This window comes from Mastigoproctus giganteus, chromosome 9 (assembly GCF_048544385.1).
Source record: "Mastigoproctus giganteus isolate SK-2022 chromosome 9, ASM4854438v1, whole genome shotgun sequence".
Taxonomy (NCBI): domain Eukaryota; kingdom Metazoa; phylum Arthropoda; class Arachnida; order Uropygi; family Thelyphonidae; genus Mastigoproctus; species Mastigoproctus giganteus.
The window spans coordinates 5,454,986-5,474,619 of NC_143583.1; the positions used below are offsets into that span (position 1 = coordinate 5,454,986).

Genomic DNA, 19,634 nt, shown 5'->3' on the forward strand with positions numbered 1-19,634 from the left:
ACTGAATTAGAAGCATCCGATGAACCTGCTGAGACCATTTCATATTAGCAGTAGTAGTGGTATATGATGCAAAAAGCAAGCTTATACAACACCAGCCATAGGGGAAAACCCCATTTCACCTATCCATTTGCTCCAAAAGTTTGTCCAGGTCTTGCTTCAATTTTTATTTCAGCTGTCAACTTCTATGACAGATGGCATTATGTTCCAGCAATCAACCACTTGCAAGAAAATTTCCAATCTATTCTGGAGCTTCCTTTCTTCAATTTGAATTTATGCTTCGTCAAATGCACAATATGAGCAAGAGGAAGAATCCCATCAGCACTGAGCTTGTTCAAACAATTCAGAGCCTTATACACCGCAATAGGTGTGGTCTCCCGATGTTGAAATTTGCAGTAATTAAGCCTTTCTTGGTAAGAGCACCAGTTTTTTTCCCTTCTCTGAACTCGTTCCAACAGCTCTACATCAGTGTAGGCAGGCAAGGCAGCAATATTGCAAAAATACGAGACAGCTTTAGGGGCCCAGGCCTCCTTGTCCGGGCCCCTAAAGTTGTCTCGTGTTTTTGCAATATTCATTAAGTAGAGGCTCGAATATGTTTTTTTGCCTCCGGTCCCGAAAAAGGGTAGCTATGCTAGTGCTCTTGGTCATTCATCCCACAACTGTAATCAAAAAGTAGTGTCGTGTGGTCATTGTGCCATGGGAGGACATGTATACGCAGATTGTCCTCATAAACAAGATACACCAAAATGCATCAACTGCAAGAGGCGTCATAAGGATTACGATCACTCTGTAAAGGACATTTCATGTCCAGAATACATTAGAGCACTGGAACAGGCTAAAACAAGAACCATTAATGAGTAACGTCAACCAGACCGCTGCCCTTAATGCAACTTTCTCTGACCATCAGGATATTATCATATTGCAATTGAATGCTCATCGCTCCAAGAATGTCACAAATGCAGTCCGAGTTGCCACCACTGAGAATTCCTATGATTTGCTCTGCTTACAAGAACCCTATTTTTCCAGAAGTCTCCAGGGACGCAACTCAAAATTAATGAGTTGCCCGGATCATGCATGCTGACGAAGAACATCCAAAATCTGCAATAGTGGCATTTAATACCTCACTTCATATAACAGCTATTTCTTCCATGTGTAGACCAAATGTTACATGTGTACAAATCTCGTCACTTTCTCATACTTTCTATTTGGTATCACTTTACTGTCCTCCAACCAATGATATTTACGACTCCATAGTGACCAATGACTCTGAAACCATTACCTGAAGATATCCAAATCCTCCATCTGAAGATCTCCAAATCTCCCTGAGCTATCTAGATTTTGTCATTGAAAAACTATGTCCATCACCAATCATTATAGCTACAGACTCCAATGCCAAGTCTCCATTATGGTTTAGTACCTCCACTGACCACAGAGAACGACAACTGGAGAACTTCCTACTGGCACATAACCTGCACATCCTAAATAAATCCAATCAACCCAGTATATGGGTTGATTGGACTGCAAACATCACTAACAAAATATAAACTGGGCTGTGATTGAGGATCTAACATGTAGTGACCACCGTGCAATTTCATTTAAATAACTACAAATTTACAAAATCGGAGGTTATCTCCTCAGGACTTGAGAAGATTTGCTATAAAGCATATAAAATGGCCACTGTTCTCCGAATCAGTTAAACATGACTTCCGTGATGAAATTTTAGATTCATTTAATCAGCTTAATACCGAAGAACAAGCCTTTAATATCCAAACTGCCTTACTACGAGCAACTGAATGCTCGACTAAGAGAACAGCTCCAAAAAAATCATCTCTTCCCTGGTGAAATCCCCAACTAAGGTTTTAAGCAGACTGGTTCACAGGGCAAGGAAACTGTATCAAAGACGACGCTCTTGGCCCCCCCAATGAAGTACAAAGACTCAGAAATGAATACAGAACCATAAAACATAAGTATAATCTCGAAATCTCAAAGCAAAAAATCGCTACCTGGCAGTCTTTTGTCTCCACTGTGGGCAACTCGAACCCGTGGGGACTACTCTATAAACTTAGCCTACTCTATAAACTTAGATTAAGTGCCAACCAATGATATTTACGACTCCATAGTGACCAATGACTCTGAAACCATTACCTGGCATGATACTGTCACAATGATTCTGGGTAAACTTTTCCCTCAGGATGATCAGTCAACAGACTCTCCCACTCAATCCATAACAAGAACATTCAATCTTCAATACTCCTCCACTGTGGATACTGACCTGTTTACTCAACAAGAGCTTCAAACAGCTTTAAATGAAATCAATGTCCAAAAATGTCCTGGACCTGACTTGCTGGAGAATACTGTCAAGAAGTTCGGAGAAACTTATCCTAACATCCTGTTAAATCTCTTCAACAAATGTATTCTCTGTGGTACTTTTCCCCCGTCTCTGGAAGAATGCACATGACAAACTACTAAGAAAACGCAACAAACCCTCATCAGACCCCAGAGCCTTCCGTCCCATTTCTCTCCTAGCAAATTTGGGAAAACTCTATGAACGACTACTCGCCCCAAGAATCTATGATCTTTTTGCAAGCCCAAGATATCTTTTCACCTCACCAGTATGGATTCGTTAAGGGCAAGTCTTGTGAAGATGCACTTCTTGCGTTAAAAAATTACATCCAGAATTCCACATCAAAATATGAAATGGCCATCTTCATAGACTTTGAAAGTGCTTTTGACTCCCTCTGGTGGGAGAGTGCCTTCGGAACATCTCATGCTATTCTCAGTTGTACCAAGCTATCCGAGCCTACTTTGGTCACAGATCTATACAGGTTACTTCAAAAGCCTGCAGCGTAACACGGGCTGTCAATAGAGGATGTCTTCAGGGCTCTGTTCTGGGGCCGCTCTTCTGGAACATTACACTAAATACGTGGCTAAACAGACAGGTTGATTTTGCTACTCCATTAGCATATGCTGATGACCTTGCCATTGTCTTCCCAGGCAACTCCAGACAACAAATTCAAGAAAGAGCTTCTCCGGTCTTAAAGGATCTCATTAAATGGGCAGCTAACAAGCAAATACCATATGTCAAGCACTTAAAAAATCTTGGTGCGGTCATTGATGATAGGCTCAATTTTACTCTCCACATAAACCACCTAATAGATAAAATCAAGAAATTTACTATGACTATTGTACGGATTATGAGAACTGACTCGGGGCTTGGACGCAGAATTCTTCTCTTATATTAATGTCCAGGCTTGGCTAAGGACATATCTAGTTGTGGCCCACCGTAGTGTAAACGGGGACCGGGCACGCTTTCCAGATCTCCTGCCCAGTGGCAAAGAGGCCAGAAACAACTAAACAACACATAATATACAAAAACATAACACTACACTTTTCTGGCTGCTCTGCAGAGTTTTGTATCATCACAGAGTAACAAGGCAGAGATGAACTTATGTTCCTGGAGCCGCTATACAGAAGAGGTTATACATGTCTACATACGCTAGTGCTCTACATCCTACCTAAAATGGAGTCTCCAGTTCTGTATCCATTACTCAAGGTGCCATCACCTTATTCATGCTAGCAAAGTTCCTGTATATCATTGGCAAGACTCCATAAGCTGCAGTGCTCAGAAAATTTAAAATCTGAGTGCACAGTTACCTCAGGTCATTTTCATTCTCCAATATGCTGAGGTTCAGTAGTTTTTTTTTTTTTTAGGAGCATTAGAAACTAAGGCCATATTGCTCCAGGGATGTGCGGAGGTCATTCCCTAACCTTTCCGCATCCTCTGTATTTGGTGGTCACGGGCTCGAACCCCTGTCTAATCAAGAAGTGTGGCTACACACTGCTGCTCCTGCCCATCTGGCTACGGAGGCGCCGGTACAGTGGTGCACAGATGGTATGTTACTTCGGGGTTACTGCTACCCATATGCAGTACTTTGCATTTGTCAAAGTTAAACTTCAGTTGCCATTTCTCAGCCCACCCAACTTTTCTAGATCCTGTTGCAATAGCGTACTGTCATTAACAACCCTGCCAACCATTGTATCATCTGCAAACTTTGACATTAAGCCTGACATGCCTTCATCAATATCATTGAAAAATATATAAAAAAAAAAAAAAAAAAAATAGGCCCAACATTAAACCATGGGGAACTCCAGTAATAACATTAGGTGGAAGAGGACCAGGGTATGTCTGCCAGTGGCAAAAGTTGATGATGCTGGAGAGCGGATATCTTTTAAGGGCACAAAACGTGGTGTTGTACATGTTGACACTAATGACATTAAGAGTAGGAGAACGGCGAAATTACTTAACAAGTACAGGTCAATGTTGAAAAAATGCCTCAAATTTTTTCAACATTGACAAATGAAAGTGTCTGCAATTCTGCCCAGACATGATAGGAGGGAGTATATGATGAGAACCTTGTCAGTCAATTCAGTTCTGGAGAGATTATGCAAGGCTCATGACGTAGAATTTTTCTCAGCTTTTTAACAGGAGAGACTGCTTCTACAGGTATGGAATACACTTAAATAGAAAGGGTGCAAGGATAATTGCTGATACTATTGAGGCAGCGTTAGGTTGGTAGGAAAACTGCTAGTCGGGGTGGGGAATTCACGGTCGGATAGGTTAACAGTAGCCGCTGGCAGAGCTGAAAGTGATTCTTGCACTGCTTCTATAGGAATGAGCAACAGCCTGGAAAACAAGTTGTTGGGGATTTCAGGGACTGCTGGGAGTCATCACGGAACAAATAAATATATGGGCTGTGTTCGGGCAGCTAAGAAATAAGAACAGGTTTAGGTATACTTGCGTGTACACCAATGCCAGGAGTTTAGTAAATAAATTTGATGATTTTGATGTTCTGCTCAAGTTGTTGCTTTGGTTTTTAGGAGCATTAGCAACTAAGGCCATATTGCTCCGAAAATATTCCCTGACCTTTCTGCATCCTCCGTATTTGGTGGGGACGGACTTGAAACCCGTTCTAATTAAGAAGCGTGTGCTACGCACTGCTGCTCCTGCCCTCCTGGCTACGGAGGCGCCCTCTGGTCAAGATATCTAAGGCGGATATTGTTGGGATATCAGAGACGTGATGTCATACAGACATAAGGAAAGCAGAATTGGAATTTGGGGTGTACAGGATAGGAGGGTAGGGGTTATGCTGTTAATTAAGAAACATAAAATCTAGATAAGTGCATCCAGTTGACATGGGTGGACAGTGCAATTTTCACCCACTTTGGTTTGTCATAAGCACTGGGAAAGTGAAATTGAGAGTAGGAGTATGTTATAAGCCTAGCACACTCATATTCTGATGAGTATAGTGAACAACTGTACAGAGAAATAGTGGGCCAGTAAATCAAATTGTCTTATAATGGGGATTTTAACTTCCCAGATATTTACTGGGACTTCTGGGTTGGTCACTTGCACACTAGCAAAGCTTTTTGGATTTCTTGGATGATTATTTTCTACAACAGCATGTTTGAGAAACAACTAGAGGGAGTAGTACTCTAGATCTGATTATCAGTATTGATTCTTCCTGCATTAAGAATCTGCAGATAAAGGAATCATTAGGTGGCGATGATCACGGTACTGATGAGATTTACAGAAAGATCTAACTACCGTCAGGGATAAAGAGAAGGGTTTTTGCATTCGTCAAGGTAATAACGATTGTCTGATGTCGGTAACATCATCAGACCATCGATGATGATCTAATGATTTACCATCAGCAAAAATCTAAATGGGAAGCATTCAAGGAAGTAATCTTCAATGATACTAGGCTTTTCGTCCCAAGTAAGAAATGCTGTTCAAGGTTTCTGCCTAAAACGATGTCAGATGAGCTAATGAGAATCGTGGCAGAGAAGAAAAATGCATGGGATACATAAAATTATCAGGTGACTCAGAAGCCTATAGTAGATGTAAGCTGGTGTATAATCAAGTAACAAAGTAGGTTAGGCAGATTACGAGAAACCTTTGGCAAAGGATGCAAAGAAAATCAGCAGAATTTTTTACTTATGTAAACTTGCTAGTCCACTTGATATCAATGGTTCGACTGTTGAGATGCTGCTCAAATAGCTGAAAACTGAATGAATATTTTGCATCCATATTCATACATGAGGAGTTATTGAGGGAGGCAAAATCCAGAAGTTTATCAAACACTGGCAGGGAGCTGAATGATTTTGTAATAACTGAGAGTAAAGTGGAGGAGAAATTATGAGTTAAACATTGAGAAAGGCAACTGGGATGGATCTATGCAGTTATGTTAAAGCAAGCAGCAAAAGAAGTAAGCAAACCCTTACGGTAATTATGAGATCATTCTACAACTCAGGGGACTGGAAACACACAAATGGAACCCAAATTTGAAAAGCATGACACAGGTAAGTACAGCCCTGTCAGTTTAACTTGTTCTGGGGAAATTAATGGAAGCACTGCGGGATCATCTAGACAAGACTGCAGTTATAGTTTAGACACAAATCTCTACCGCAGAGAAAGTAATACTCTTGATCTGATTATCAGCAGTTGATTATTCATGCATTAAGAATTTTCAGGTAAAGGAACCACTGGGTGATAGTGATCACAATGTTAAAGCAAGCAGCTGATAAGCTTAAAGATGTAATTACCATCAAGGCTAAATGGAAGAGCTTTTGCTTTCGTAAAGGTAACTACAAGGGTCTCTGAGAGCTTTTAAATTCTGTACAGTGGGATCAATTTAGGGTTGAAATTGAAAGTGTCTGCAATTCTGCCCAGACACGATAGGAGGGAGTATATGATGAGAGCCCTGTCAATCAATTCGGCCCTGGAAAGATTGTGCAGGGCTCAAGGGGTAGAATTTTTTTCAGCCTGGTCTGTACTTGTTAACAGGAGAGACTGCTTCTACAGGGATGGGATACACTTAAATAGAAAGGGTGCAAGAATGTTTACTGATGCTATCGAGGCAATGTTAGGTGGGTCGGAAAACTGCTAGATTGGGGGGATACAAGGACTAATAGATTAACAGTAGCCACTGGCAGAGGTGAAAGTGATTCTTGCACTGCTTCTATTGGAATGAGCCGCAGCCTGGAAAATAAGATGCAGGATATTTCAGAGACTGCTGGGAATCATTGGGGTACAAGTAAACACATGGGTTGTGTTAGGGTAGCTAAGAAAAAGAACAGGTGCATGTATACTTGTGTGTACACCAATGCTAGGAGTTTAGTAAATAAATTTGATGAATTTGAGGTATTGCTCAAAACATCAAAGGCAGATATTGTGGGGATTTCAGAGACGTGGTGTCACACAGATATAAGAAATGCAGAACTGGAATTTGGGGAGTACAATGTGTACAGAAAGGATAGACAGGATAGGAAGGGAGGAGGGGTTATGCTATTAATTAAGAAACACATAAAATCCAAGGAAGTGAAGCCAGTCGACATCGCTGGACAGTGCAGTGTCGAGTCAGTTTGGTGTGACATAAGCATTGGGAGATCAAAATTGAGAGTAGGAGTGTGCTATAGGCCTAATGACACTGATGAGTATAATAAGAAACTGTTCGGAGAAATAGAGTGGGCCAGTAAATCAGAGAGTCTTATAATGGGGGATTTTAATTTCCCAGATATTGACTGGAATTTGGGGGCTGGTCACTCACACAGTAGCAAGGCTTTTGTGGATTTATTGGATGATTGTTTTCTACATCAGCATGTTCGGGAGGCAACTAGAGGGAGTAATACTCTTGATTTGATTATCAGTAGTGATTCTTCATGCATTCAGAATCTGCAGATAAATGAACCACTTGGTGGCAGTGATCACAGTGTGCTGAAGTGGGAGTTACTCAAAGAGGTAACTACCATTAGGGGTAAAGGGAAGGGGTATTGCTTTCGTAAAGGCGACTACAATGGACTGAGACAGTATTTAAATTCTATACAGTGGGATCAACTGATGATATTGCCAACAGCAAATTCAAAATGGGAAGCATTCAAGGAACTTATCGTGGAAGCTACTAGGCTTTACATACCAACTAAGAAATATTGTTCAAGGTTTAGGCCTAAATGGTTGTCAGATGAACTAATGAGGCATATGGCAGAGAAGAAAAATGCATGGGATACATACAAATTAACACGTGACACGGATGCCTATGATAGATACAAGTTGATCTGTAACCAAGTTACAAAGGAGGTTAGGCAGGAGAAGGCAGATTACGAGAGATCCTTGGCAAGGGATGCGAAGAAAAACAGCAAAGAGTTCTTTACTTATGTAAACTCTAGAAGGAAGGGGATGAATCAGATTGGTCCACTTGAGATCGATGGGTCAACTGTTGATGACCCTGCTCGGGTAGCTAACAAACTAAATGAATATTTTGCATCGACATTCACACATGAGGAGTTATTCAGCGAGGGGAATGCCAGAGGTGTATTCAACTCTAGCAGTAAGCTAGAGAATCTTGTAATAACTGAGAGCAAAGTGGAGGAGAAATTGTTGAAGATAAACACAAGAAAGGCACCTGGGGTGGATGGGATCTATCCAGTTATATTAAAGGAGGCAGCAAAGGAGGTAAGCAAACCCTTAGCCATAATTATGAGAGCTTCCTTGGACTCAGGGGAGGTACCCATTGACTGGAGATGTGCAAATGTGACCCCAATTCACAAAGGGGGATCAAAGGCTGACACAAGTAATTATAGACCTGTGAGTTTAACTTCTGTTCCCGGAAAATTAATGGAGGCACTGGTGAAAGAAGCACTGCAGGATCATCTAGACAAGACTTCAGTTATAGCTAGGACACAGCATGGTTTTGTTAAGGGGAAGTCTTGCCTGACCAATTTGATTGGATACTATGATGCAGTCACAAAAGAACTGGATGCAGGGAATAACTTTGATATTATATACTTGGATCTTAGAAAGGCTTTTGATACTGTTGCACATGGAAGACTGCTGCACAAATTGGAGCAGTGTGGCATTGGAGGCAAGTTGCTGCTATGGATAAAGGGGTGGTTGAGGGGGAGAAGACAGAGAGTGGTAATCAATGGACACTGCTCATCGTGGACTAATGTTATTAGTGGAGTCCCTCAGGGTTCAGTATTGGGGCCTTTATTGTTTTCTGTATTTATAAATGATATTGATGATGGTATATCAGGCTTAATGTCCAAGTTTGCAGATGATACAAAGGTTGGCAGGGTTGTCAAGGACACTACTGACACTATGCTGCTGCAACAGGATTTGGAAAGGTTGAGCAGATGGGCTTCGAGGTGGCAAATGAAGTTTAACATTGACAAATGTAAAGTACTACATATGGGAAACAGCAACCCCAGAGCAACGTATCAACTCTGTGGTACTACACTGACAGTGGTAGAGAATGAAAGGGACCTGGGGGTGGTGGTGCAGGCAGATATGAAGTTCTCTGAGCAGTGCAGACGAGCTGCAAGAGTAGCTCATGGTGTATTGTCAATGATATATAGAAATTTTTCTAGCAGGGATAAGGAGGTGATTATTCCCTTGTATAAGGCAATGGTCAGGCCACACCTAGAGTACTGTATACAGGCCTGGAGGCCTCATTTCAGGAAGGATGTAGAGCTGCTGGAACGAGTACAGAGAAGGGCAACTAGATTGGTGAATGGGACAAAGGGGTTCTCTTACGAAGAAAGGCTTAAGTTTTGCAAATTACAGTGTCTGGAAACTAGGCACCAGCGGGGTGATCTGATAGAGGTGTACAAAGCCTTGAATGGTTTGAGCATGCTCAATGCTGATGGGATTCTTCCTCTAGCTCAGAAAAATCACCTGAGAGGGCATAAATTCAAATTGAGGAAAGACAGATGTAGGATAGATGTGCGGAAATTTGCATTTAGCCAGCGGGTGGTTGGTGGGTGGAACAGACTTCCATCCCTTGTCGTGGAAGTTGATAGCCTAAATAAGTTTAAGGCTCAGCTGGACAGGTATTTCGAACGAACAGAGGGGTGAAGTGGAAGTGGTTATTTTTATTTATTTATGTTACTTTTTTTTTTTTTTTTTTTTTTTTGGCTGATGCTGCATAAGCTTGCTTTCTTGCATCAAATGCCTCTACTAATGCTAATGCTAATGCTAACTGATGATGTTACCAACGCTGAATTCTAAATGGCACGCCTTCAAGGATTTAATCTTGGAGGCTACTAGGCTTTTCATTCCAACTAAGAAATACCGTTCAAGGTTCAGGCCTAAATGGATGTCATATGAATTAATGGGGCTTGTGGGAGAGAAGAAAAATGTATGGGATGCATATAAATTATCAGGTGACACAGAAGCCTATGGCAGATTTAAGCTTGTCTGTAATAAAGTCACAAAGGAGTTTAGGCAGGCAAAGGCAGATTACGAGAAATCCTTGACAAAGGATGCAAAGAAAAATAGCAAAGATTTCTTTACTTATGTAAACTTTAGAAGGAAAGGTATGAATCAGATTGGACCACTTAACATAGATGGGTTGAATATTGATAATCATGCACAGGGAGCTAATAAACTGCATGAATATTTTGCATATACATTCACACGAGGAATTATTCAATAAGGAGAATGCCAGTTTATCAAACTCTAACAGGGAGCTGTTATTTTGTAATAAATGAGACCAACGTGGAGGAGAAATTGTTGAAGTTAAACATAAGGAAAGCTGCAGTGGACGGGATCTATCCAGTTGTATTAAAGGAGGCAGCAAAGGAAGTAAACAAACCCTTAGTCTTAATGATCCTTGAACTCATGAGAGGTCCCTATGGACTGGAGGTGTGCAAATGTATCAACAAGTCAAAAAGGAGGTTCAAAAGATGACACAAGTAACTATAGACCTGCTAGTTTAACTTCTGTTCCTGGGAAAATAACGGAGTCACTGGTTAAAGAAGAATTGCAGGATCATCTACGCACGACTGGAGTAATAGCTAAGACAGAGCATGGGTTTGTTAAAAGAAGGTCTTCTCCGACCAATTTGATTGGATACAATGGGAACTGAATGCCAAAAATAATTTTGATATTATATACTTAGGTTTCAGGAAAGTTTTTGATACTGTTGAACATGGAAGACTGCTGTACAAATTGGAGGTATGGCATTAAGGGTAAATTGCTACAATGGATACTGCTCTTCGTGGTCAAATGTTATTAGTTCAGTTTCCCAGGGTTCGGTGCTGGGTCCATTGTTCTTTTGTGTATTCGTGAATGATATTGATGAATGTATATCATGATTAATATCCAAATTTGCAGATGATACAAAGGTTGGCAGGGTTGGTAACGACAGTAAAGACAGTATGCTACTCCAATTGAATCTAGACAAGTTGGGAAATGGGTTGAGAGTTGAAAACTGCAGTTTAACATTGACAAATGTATAGTACTGCATAGAGGTAGCAATTATCCAAGATAAACATACCAACTGTGTGGTACTACGTTCAGGAAAGTGAAAAGACCTGGGTGTAATTGCACAGTCAAATGTGAAGTTTGCTCTGCAGTGCAGTGTAGATGGGCTGCCAGAGCAGGTCATGAAATCTTGTCAATGATATATACAGGAATTTTGCTAGCAGACACAGGTAGGTGATTATCCCAGGTCTGGAGGCCTCATTTTAGGAATGATGTAGATTTGCTAGAACGAGTACAAAGAAGGGCAACGAGATTGGCGAAGGGAAAAAATATGTGCTCTTACCAAGAAAGGCTAAGTTCTGCAAATTGCAGTGCCTCTTAGAGTAAGCACCTGCGAGGTGATCTGATTGAGGTGTATGTCTGCGCAGGTAGCACAGTGGTATCGTCACCGTCTTTCCCACACCGGGTGGAAAAGGCCTGGCTTCGAACCCCGTCGATGACGCGAGGGACTTTAATGGGCTTTTTTCACTCCGTGGCTGAGTTAGTCGGTCTCAGGCGTAGATAGCAAGGTTTTCTCCCCAGTAACTGGGGTTTTTTCGTCCAGCAAAACAGGCAAATAGACCATAGAACATACGCAATTTACAGACACAAATACGGGTTAATGTATTTAATTACGGGCAACGCTAAAATAATAATTTGATTTTTTTTATTGAGGTGTATAAGGCCTTGAATGCGTTGAGCAAGCTGAATGCTTATGGTATTCTTCCTCTTGCTCAGATTAAGAACCTCAGAGGGCATAGATTCAAACAGTGAAAAGACAGTTATAGAATAGATGTGCAGATTTTTGCCTTTCGTCAGCAGGTCGTTGATAGTAATAGTGGCATGTGATCTTATGTAGCATTAGCCAAAAAAAAAAAAAAAATTACACACAACCATTCCCTCTAAATATTGTCCAATTCCTACTTAAATTTATTTAACCTATTAACTTCCACGACAGATGGGAGTTTGTTCTAGCAAATAACCACCCACTGGCTAAAGGGAAATTTCTACACATCTGTTCTACAATTCTTTCCTCAATTTGAATTTATGCCCCCTTAGGTTCGTAATCTGAGCAAGCAGGATCCCATCAGAATTCAGCATGCTCAACCCACTCAAGGCCTTATACACCTCAATCAGATCACCTCTTAGGTGAGGTGCCTAGTCTCCAGCTGCTGAAATTTGCAGAATTTAAGCCTCAATCTTGTGCCCTTCTCTGTACACATTCAAGCAAATCTACATCCTTCCTGAGACCTGTATGCAATACTCAAGGCGTGACCTGACCATTGCCTTATACAGAGGGATAATCACCTTTTCCCTGCTAGCAAAATTCCTGTATATCATTGACAAAACCCCATGACTTGCTCTGGCAGCCTGTCTGCATTGCTCAGAAAACTTCATAACACACTGCACAATTACTCCCAGGTTCTTTTTCATTTTCTACCACCATAAGTGTAATACCACACAGTTGGAACATTTCTCTGGGGATACTTCTACCCATATGCAGTGCTTGGCATTTGTCAATGTTAAACTTCAGTTTTCTCTTCTCAGCCCATTTTCCCAAATTTTCTAGATCCTGTTGCAGTAACACACTGCCATTACTGTCATTAACAACCCGGCCAACCTTTGTATCATCTGCATACTTCAACACTTGTATCTGTTCTTAGTTACCATAACACGGCCAGTGCATTTACTTGTTCAGTGATAATTTACAGTTCTCAAAATCCCCAAGCACTTTGCTTTCCAGGCTGCTGCTCATCCCGATAGAAGCAGTGCAAGAATCACCTTCACATTTGCCTGCAGCTACTGTTAATCTGTTTGTCTATGTATCCTCTCAGCTAGTAGTTTACTGATTCACCTAACACTGTCTAAATAGCATCAGCAAATATTCTTGCACCCTTTCGACTTAAGTGTATCAAATCAGGAGACTTCTGTAGAAGTCTCTCCTGTTAACAAGCACAGACCATGCTTAGAAAAAAATGTACCCCACAAGCCTTGCACAATCTCTCCAAGTCCGATTTGATTGACAAGACTCTCATCATATACTCCCTCCTAATGTGTCTATGCAGAATTGCACACTTCAAAATTTAATCCAAACTTGTGATTTTTTTAGCATTGATCTGTAGTTGTTGAAGTCAGTCTACAGATCTCCTACTCTTGATGTCTGTATTTATTAGGATCACTAGACAATTTATTAGGATCACTAAATGTGTTGAATTTACAGGTGACAATGCAAATGCTAATTTAGGGGAGTAAGTTTTCTCACCATTGAAAGAGAAACTAAAAAGGAACATTGTAAGTATGAGCTGTCCCTTGCATATTCTACATAACTGCATTCAGCATGGGGCAAACATATTGAAATTTGACACAGAATCTCATCTCTTATTCTGAAGATATTCAATTATTTTTCTTTGTACACTGTTCGGACTGAGGCTTTAAAAGCCACTTGTCAATTTATAGGACTATATATTAAAATTTGTTGTCCTCAACCAAAGTTTAGTTTAGTTTATTTCCAGCAACACTGAGTTTTGAGTCTATTTTCCACTTTGAAAGGATACTTGCAATCTGTTAGGCCCTACCTATCATAAAATGCATTCTTGAAACAAATTCGAAAAAGAAAAAAAAAAAATGTATCTGCAGTTTTTCCTTTCTCTTTCATCTATGTTCCAAAAATAACTGAGGCATTGGAAAGAGCAAATAACTGTGAATTATAAATTCTGAGCTATCTTCTGTTTCACTTTATGAAGACATTACAAGTAACTGGTACGCAGAGTTTTGAGTAGGAGACACTACTAGCGTATGAATTATGTATTAATTATTTGGAGAAGTGGTTAAAACTGAAGAATTTCATTGTTTTAATTGAATTATTTTTAGAAAGAACACACACATCAGAAATATGATGAATTAACACCTTGCCTGTCATACCTTAGGGAAAAGAATGTAATTATTAATAATATACAGTGGATCCCTACTTTACAATATTAATCTGTTCCAGACACCATCGTATCGTGAAAATATAATGTGAACCCAATAACACATTGTTTTTTGATAATCTGTTCTGAGACCTCAGAAGTTGAAATTTTCGTTATATAACTAATCTATTCATCTCCCTAAAAGGTGATTTTTATAATGGAAATTGTACATATTAATTAAAAAACTGATTAAAGCACAACACAAGAAATCGCTTCAACTAAAAGATGCAAAAACAAAACATGTGGCCAACAATGTTTACAAATGCTGCTATTGGCTGAGAGGAAGGTCCACATGGTCCAGTCGGAGACAATCTTAAACCCATTCCATCGTAAAGTGAAATAAGGAGGCATTGGTTAACATGACCACTGGATAGTGGAATCAGCTGCTTTAATTTCAAAAAAACAATTCAAATCCACTACACTTTCATCATTATCATATGTTCGGTAATAACAATCAATTTTGAATGCCTTTTGATATTTTTCTAAAGCACATTTCTGGAGGTCACTACCATAACAAAAACAATTTGCAGTTTCCAGTCTATTGGGCTTTTCTGTTAGCGCAAGCTACCATAAATGAGTATTAAACTCGATCTTATTGCATTTGCAATAACACCAATAGCTGGAATTCTGTGGGTTTTTATTTTCGCTTATTATGGTGAAATGTGTTTCTCCCTTCCTCTTCAATCATATAAAAAAAACTAAATAAATTTTCAGAATCTTCTCTTCATTCCTACTTTTTAAGCTTCATAAACTTGTTACTGTGTATCTCACTTGCATGCATCATGTTAATTGCAACTTGTGCGTGCCATGTTCTTTGTTACTGATTGCTTATCTTTTTTACTATTTTAAATTTTACAACCACCCTTCCCCAAAAAAAAAATGTCAGTGAACAGAAATATCAGTTAGTATGTACCATACATATTACAATATTAATTAAGCTATGTACATAAGTGTAAATTTATTTTTATTTTGTTAACCTGTGCAAAATATTCTTCCGATTTTCATGTATCATTTAATTTTGTTAATTGGTAATGTAATAAAGTGTAAATTTGTGATCTTTACTTTTATAGCCTGTGGATAATATTCCTCCTATTTTCGCTTATTAGAATCACTGTTTAACAGAATTAAAATTCAATTCACAAAGATCACAATGACCGCCTTTTATTGTATAGTGAATGGTATTCACCACATATCATATAATGAATGGCATTTTATTATGGAGAATCCATCATAAAGTGATTTGATTGTATAGTGAACCAATCATAAAGTGGGGGTCCACTGTTCTTATGATATATTAATAGACCAGTACTTTTTCATTGAAAAGCAAGAAAGTTTTTTGGTGAACCTTTGCACATATAATGGTGTTATTTCTTTGGGGGCTGTAAGGATAGTGTTTTCTGCAAATTTGCAAATTTTTCTTTGTCATCCAAGGACACAATGCAAACTTGGAAAGGCTATTCTCACTTGTAAATGCTCAGTGGATAATGGATGGAAACCAAACACCTGTGCAATCAATGAAGGGTATAATTCTGACCCATACAATATGAGAGAGATTTCTTGCAAAGAATTTAATGATTATCTTCTTAAAAGAAAATAGGTTCATCAGAAAAATATCTAGATTAGTTTACTGGTATATTTAATTATTTATTTGTTCTACTCATTAAAAATAGTGCTGGTGTTTTCAGAAAGATGATAATGTTTGAAATTAACAAACATAAATTGAAAAATAATTGTTTTTTGGAACTGTACAATAAAATTAATACCTGTATTTTCCAGTTTATTCTTTGTATCACAAATTTTTTTTACCCACCCCTTTCTGTTTTTTCTGAAAAATGAATTCATGATTAATCAATGTTCTGTAGGCTTTGTTTTACTTAACACCAATTTATTAAACAAAATCATCGTAATAAAAATATCTTACAGATATCTGTTGCTTTACTCCCGCCCCGATTGTCTGTTTACAATAATTGTGAAATTAAATACTATGATATAAACTAAAATGAAAATAAAAATTTTTGAAGGTATGCGACCCTCAACACTTGTTCGGCATTTTCACCTTCAATGCCCTCCTTTTTAATCTTAGGTATCTGTTCACCCTGCACATACACTGGTGTGCAAAATTTAAGGACCAGTCAGGTTTTCACCTGTAGCTTCTCACAGGATTGGCCTGGATATGGGAAAAGCACACCAAAAAGAACCTTGTGAGATACAGAAATGATGAAGGAAACAACAATGGTACAGAGGAACTTTATTCAAAAATGGCAACACAGCACTGGCGCCATGATACAGATGCATCACTTCCAAAGATGGAACAAAGGGAAGAGGTGGTCCTCAGTAGGAGATATGGCCACCCCCTAACGTTGATGCAGGCTTTGCACTGCCTGTCCAATACTTAGAACAATGTTGTTGATAAGTTCTTGCGGTAACATCGTCCATTCCTCTGTCAGCGCCATCTTCAGCTGGTGAACATTTTCTGGTGGGTGTGGACGTGCCACCAGGCATCTCCCCGGAGCATCCCATATGTGTTCGAAGGGATTTAGATCGGCAGAATGGGCAGGCCAATCCATACGAACAATGTCCTCACTTTCCAAAAGCATATCACAGCTGCAGTGTGATGGGGTATGGCGTTATCGCCCATAAACACGAACTCGGGGCCAATGGCACCTTGGAATAGATGCACGTAGGGAAGGATTACCTCAGTACTGTGCATGCACTAGTTACAGTGATACTGTGTGCCAACCTCTCGCCAGATTAGCTGATGTCCAGAATCTCTGCTGAGACTGAATCTACTCTTATCAGTAAAGAGTACCTTAAGTAAAGATTTTGTGGTTGTAACCTTTAGAAATAGTGTTGGTCCTTAAGTTTTGCACACCAGTGTATTATTAAATAAGAATCCCCATTAATGGCTCTGAGCTGTTACCAATTATAGAGCTTTTTTTTTGTATGATCTATTTCTGTGAAATGCTGTATTCTCTTTTATATACAAGCTCATGTTTTAAAGCACAAAAATTGTACTTTTTTTTGTATTTGGCACAAATATTTCACAGTAATTCAGCAAAATATCTAACATATATAAAGCATAAGGTCTATTATTTTGTGTGCATAAATTATATATATACACACCATTTTAAACATAATTACAAAAAGTACATATTTAATTATGCTTATGGGTCAGATTCCAAGAGGGTAGGCTAAAAATTTATGATAAATGGGAGCCTTCCTTCCTTCCCTTTCTACCTCATTGAACATTGCTTAAAATGCTTGTGCTATGTTTCAGCATACTCCTCTAATATGTTGCTCATGTGGTCATTGAGTTTCTTGAAATTTCTAGGTCTCTTTGATATAGGCTTCTTTCGTTTCTGTACAGGAGTCTTGAAAAGAAAACATATTTTAATATCATTAATTCAACAATGACAGAGACAGTTTTGCTAATTTAACAAGAATAAATAAACTAAAGCATAACTAATAATTACTGGGATATTGGCAACACCTGCCAATTTTAAGGGAGAAGGGATTAAAGTCAAACTAAGTTTCTAATAAAAAAAAGATTGCATATATTTCAAGAAATTGTTACATACAGTACTAAATGGGTCTATTAACCTTATTCTATTTACAAAAATGTTTATCTGATAACAAAAACACTTATTTTGTAATTTTTTTCCTTTTATAATCGTCCATTGGTGTCTCCCTGTATGAGATTCCATCAGTAGTCAGCCAACATATTTGTACTCCATTTTTGCCGGTGTCTTTTTTTCCATTTTAGAAAATCTTGATGAAACCTTTCATTGTGTTCAATGGCGACCATTCCCAAGATTTCAGGAAAAAAAGTCTTAATGGTAATGTAGGAAATGAAGCTTTAATGAAAGGTCTTGTTTTCACTCATTAACCTACGATATCTGAGAAAACGATATTTGAAAACTTGCCTGGTGAGATTGGCAAAAGGGTATCCACACAAGGTAAGACTGAGTATGTGGGTTGCACAGCATGGAAACTAGGCACCTTAGAGGAAACTTGATTGAGGTGTTTAAGGCTCTGAGAGGCAAAAGTAAAATGAATGAGGACAAAATTTTCACAGCTATAATTCTACATCTAGGAGCCATAAATTTAAGTTACCGGGGGTGGGGGGGGGGAGTAAGAAGTTTAGACTGGATTGCGGGAAGTTTTATTTTAGCCAGCAAGTTATAAATTACTAGAATAAGTTACCTACATGGCGGTTGAGACTTTGGGGAAATTCAAACGTTATTTGGATAGTCACCTATGAGAGGAGGGGAATGCATAGGCTGTCTATTTTCTTTTCTTTTGTTATTTTACTTCTTTTTTTTTTTTTTTTTTGGCTAGTGCAGCATAAGCCCAAGGCTTCCTTGCACCATATGGCCATTGCTAATACTAATACTGAACTATGTCAAAATAGTCGACTAATTTCATTAAGCGTGATTTACCCTTTATGAAGCCATATTGTTTGCTTCAGATTGCCATTTCTTTCTAAATGTCCATGAATTGCTCTCTCAATCATTTTCTTTAAGACATTCCTTACTTTTGAAGTCAGACTAACTGGTCTGTAATTGCCAACTTCACTCTTAGAACCACCTTTATGTATTGGCAATATGTTGGTACTTCTCCAACCCAAAGGAACCTCTGCAGAGTCCAAAGATGCCCTCATAATTAACCTCAATGGTTCAAATACACTTCCTTGTACTCTCCCTCAAGCTGCGAGGTATATGCCATCAACTCTGGGAGCCTTACTTGCCTTTATGCTCAAAAGTTTTTCTAATAAACAGTCATCTGTAATTACAACATCACTAATTTCATATGGCCCAGCCTCACTTGCACAGCTTCTTCTCAGCATAAAGGGTCTTTTGTCAATAAAGATAGATGCAAAGTTCAATTCATCAAACAACATCAGCTGGGCCATCTAAGACTTTACCACACCCAGTGCACAGGGGTCCAATCTGATTCGCTTTTTCTTCCTTGTATTCACATACATGAAATTCTTTGCTCTCTTAGTGAATGCTTTCTCATATGCATCCTCGGCTTCCCAGACCTTATTTGTGGTACTATTACAGATCAACTTGTACCTGTTGTGGCTTCAATACTTTTCAGCACTCTGTTTGACTAGCCAGCTCTGCAGTCATCCATTTTGACATCCTCTTCCTGCAATATTTTCTTAAAGGTATCTATGCATTCGTAGCTTCTTGCTTTAAAATTATTCCATAATTCAAATGCATCCACCATCCCTTGGCAATCTTCCCAGTTTACAGATGCCGTATAGCACTTTAAACTGCCAAAGTCCCCTCTTCTGAAGTTAAAACCTGTGCCTTTACCTTTAACTACTCTTGCATCTTTCTTCATCTTCCAGCTGGGACTTGTCA

The 19,634-nt window shown here is 39.1% G+C and overlaps 1 protein-coding gene across 2 annotated transcripts in view; it reads right to left on the reverse strand.

Annotated features, from left to right (window-relative positions):
• Positions 1-17,402: 17,402 nt before the first annotated feature.
• The window catches only part of TfIIEbeta (transcription factor IIEbeta), a 132,012-nt gene continuing 129,780 nt past the window's right edge, over positions 17,403-19,634 (reverse strand). For both annotated transcript variants that reach the window (XM_090381731.1, XM_090381730.1), the window contains exon 8: positions 17,403-17,636. In XM_090381731.1, the coding sequence (XP_090237857.1) occupies positions 17,532-17,636 (105 nt within the window). In that variant the 3' untranslated portion in view covers positions 17,403-17,531. The remainder of the gene's footprint in view (positions 17,637-19,634) is intronic.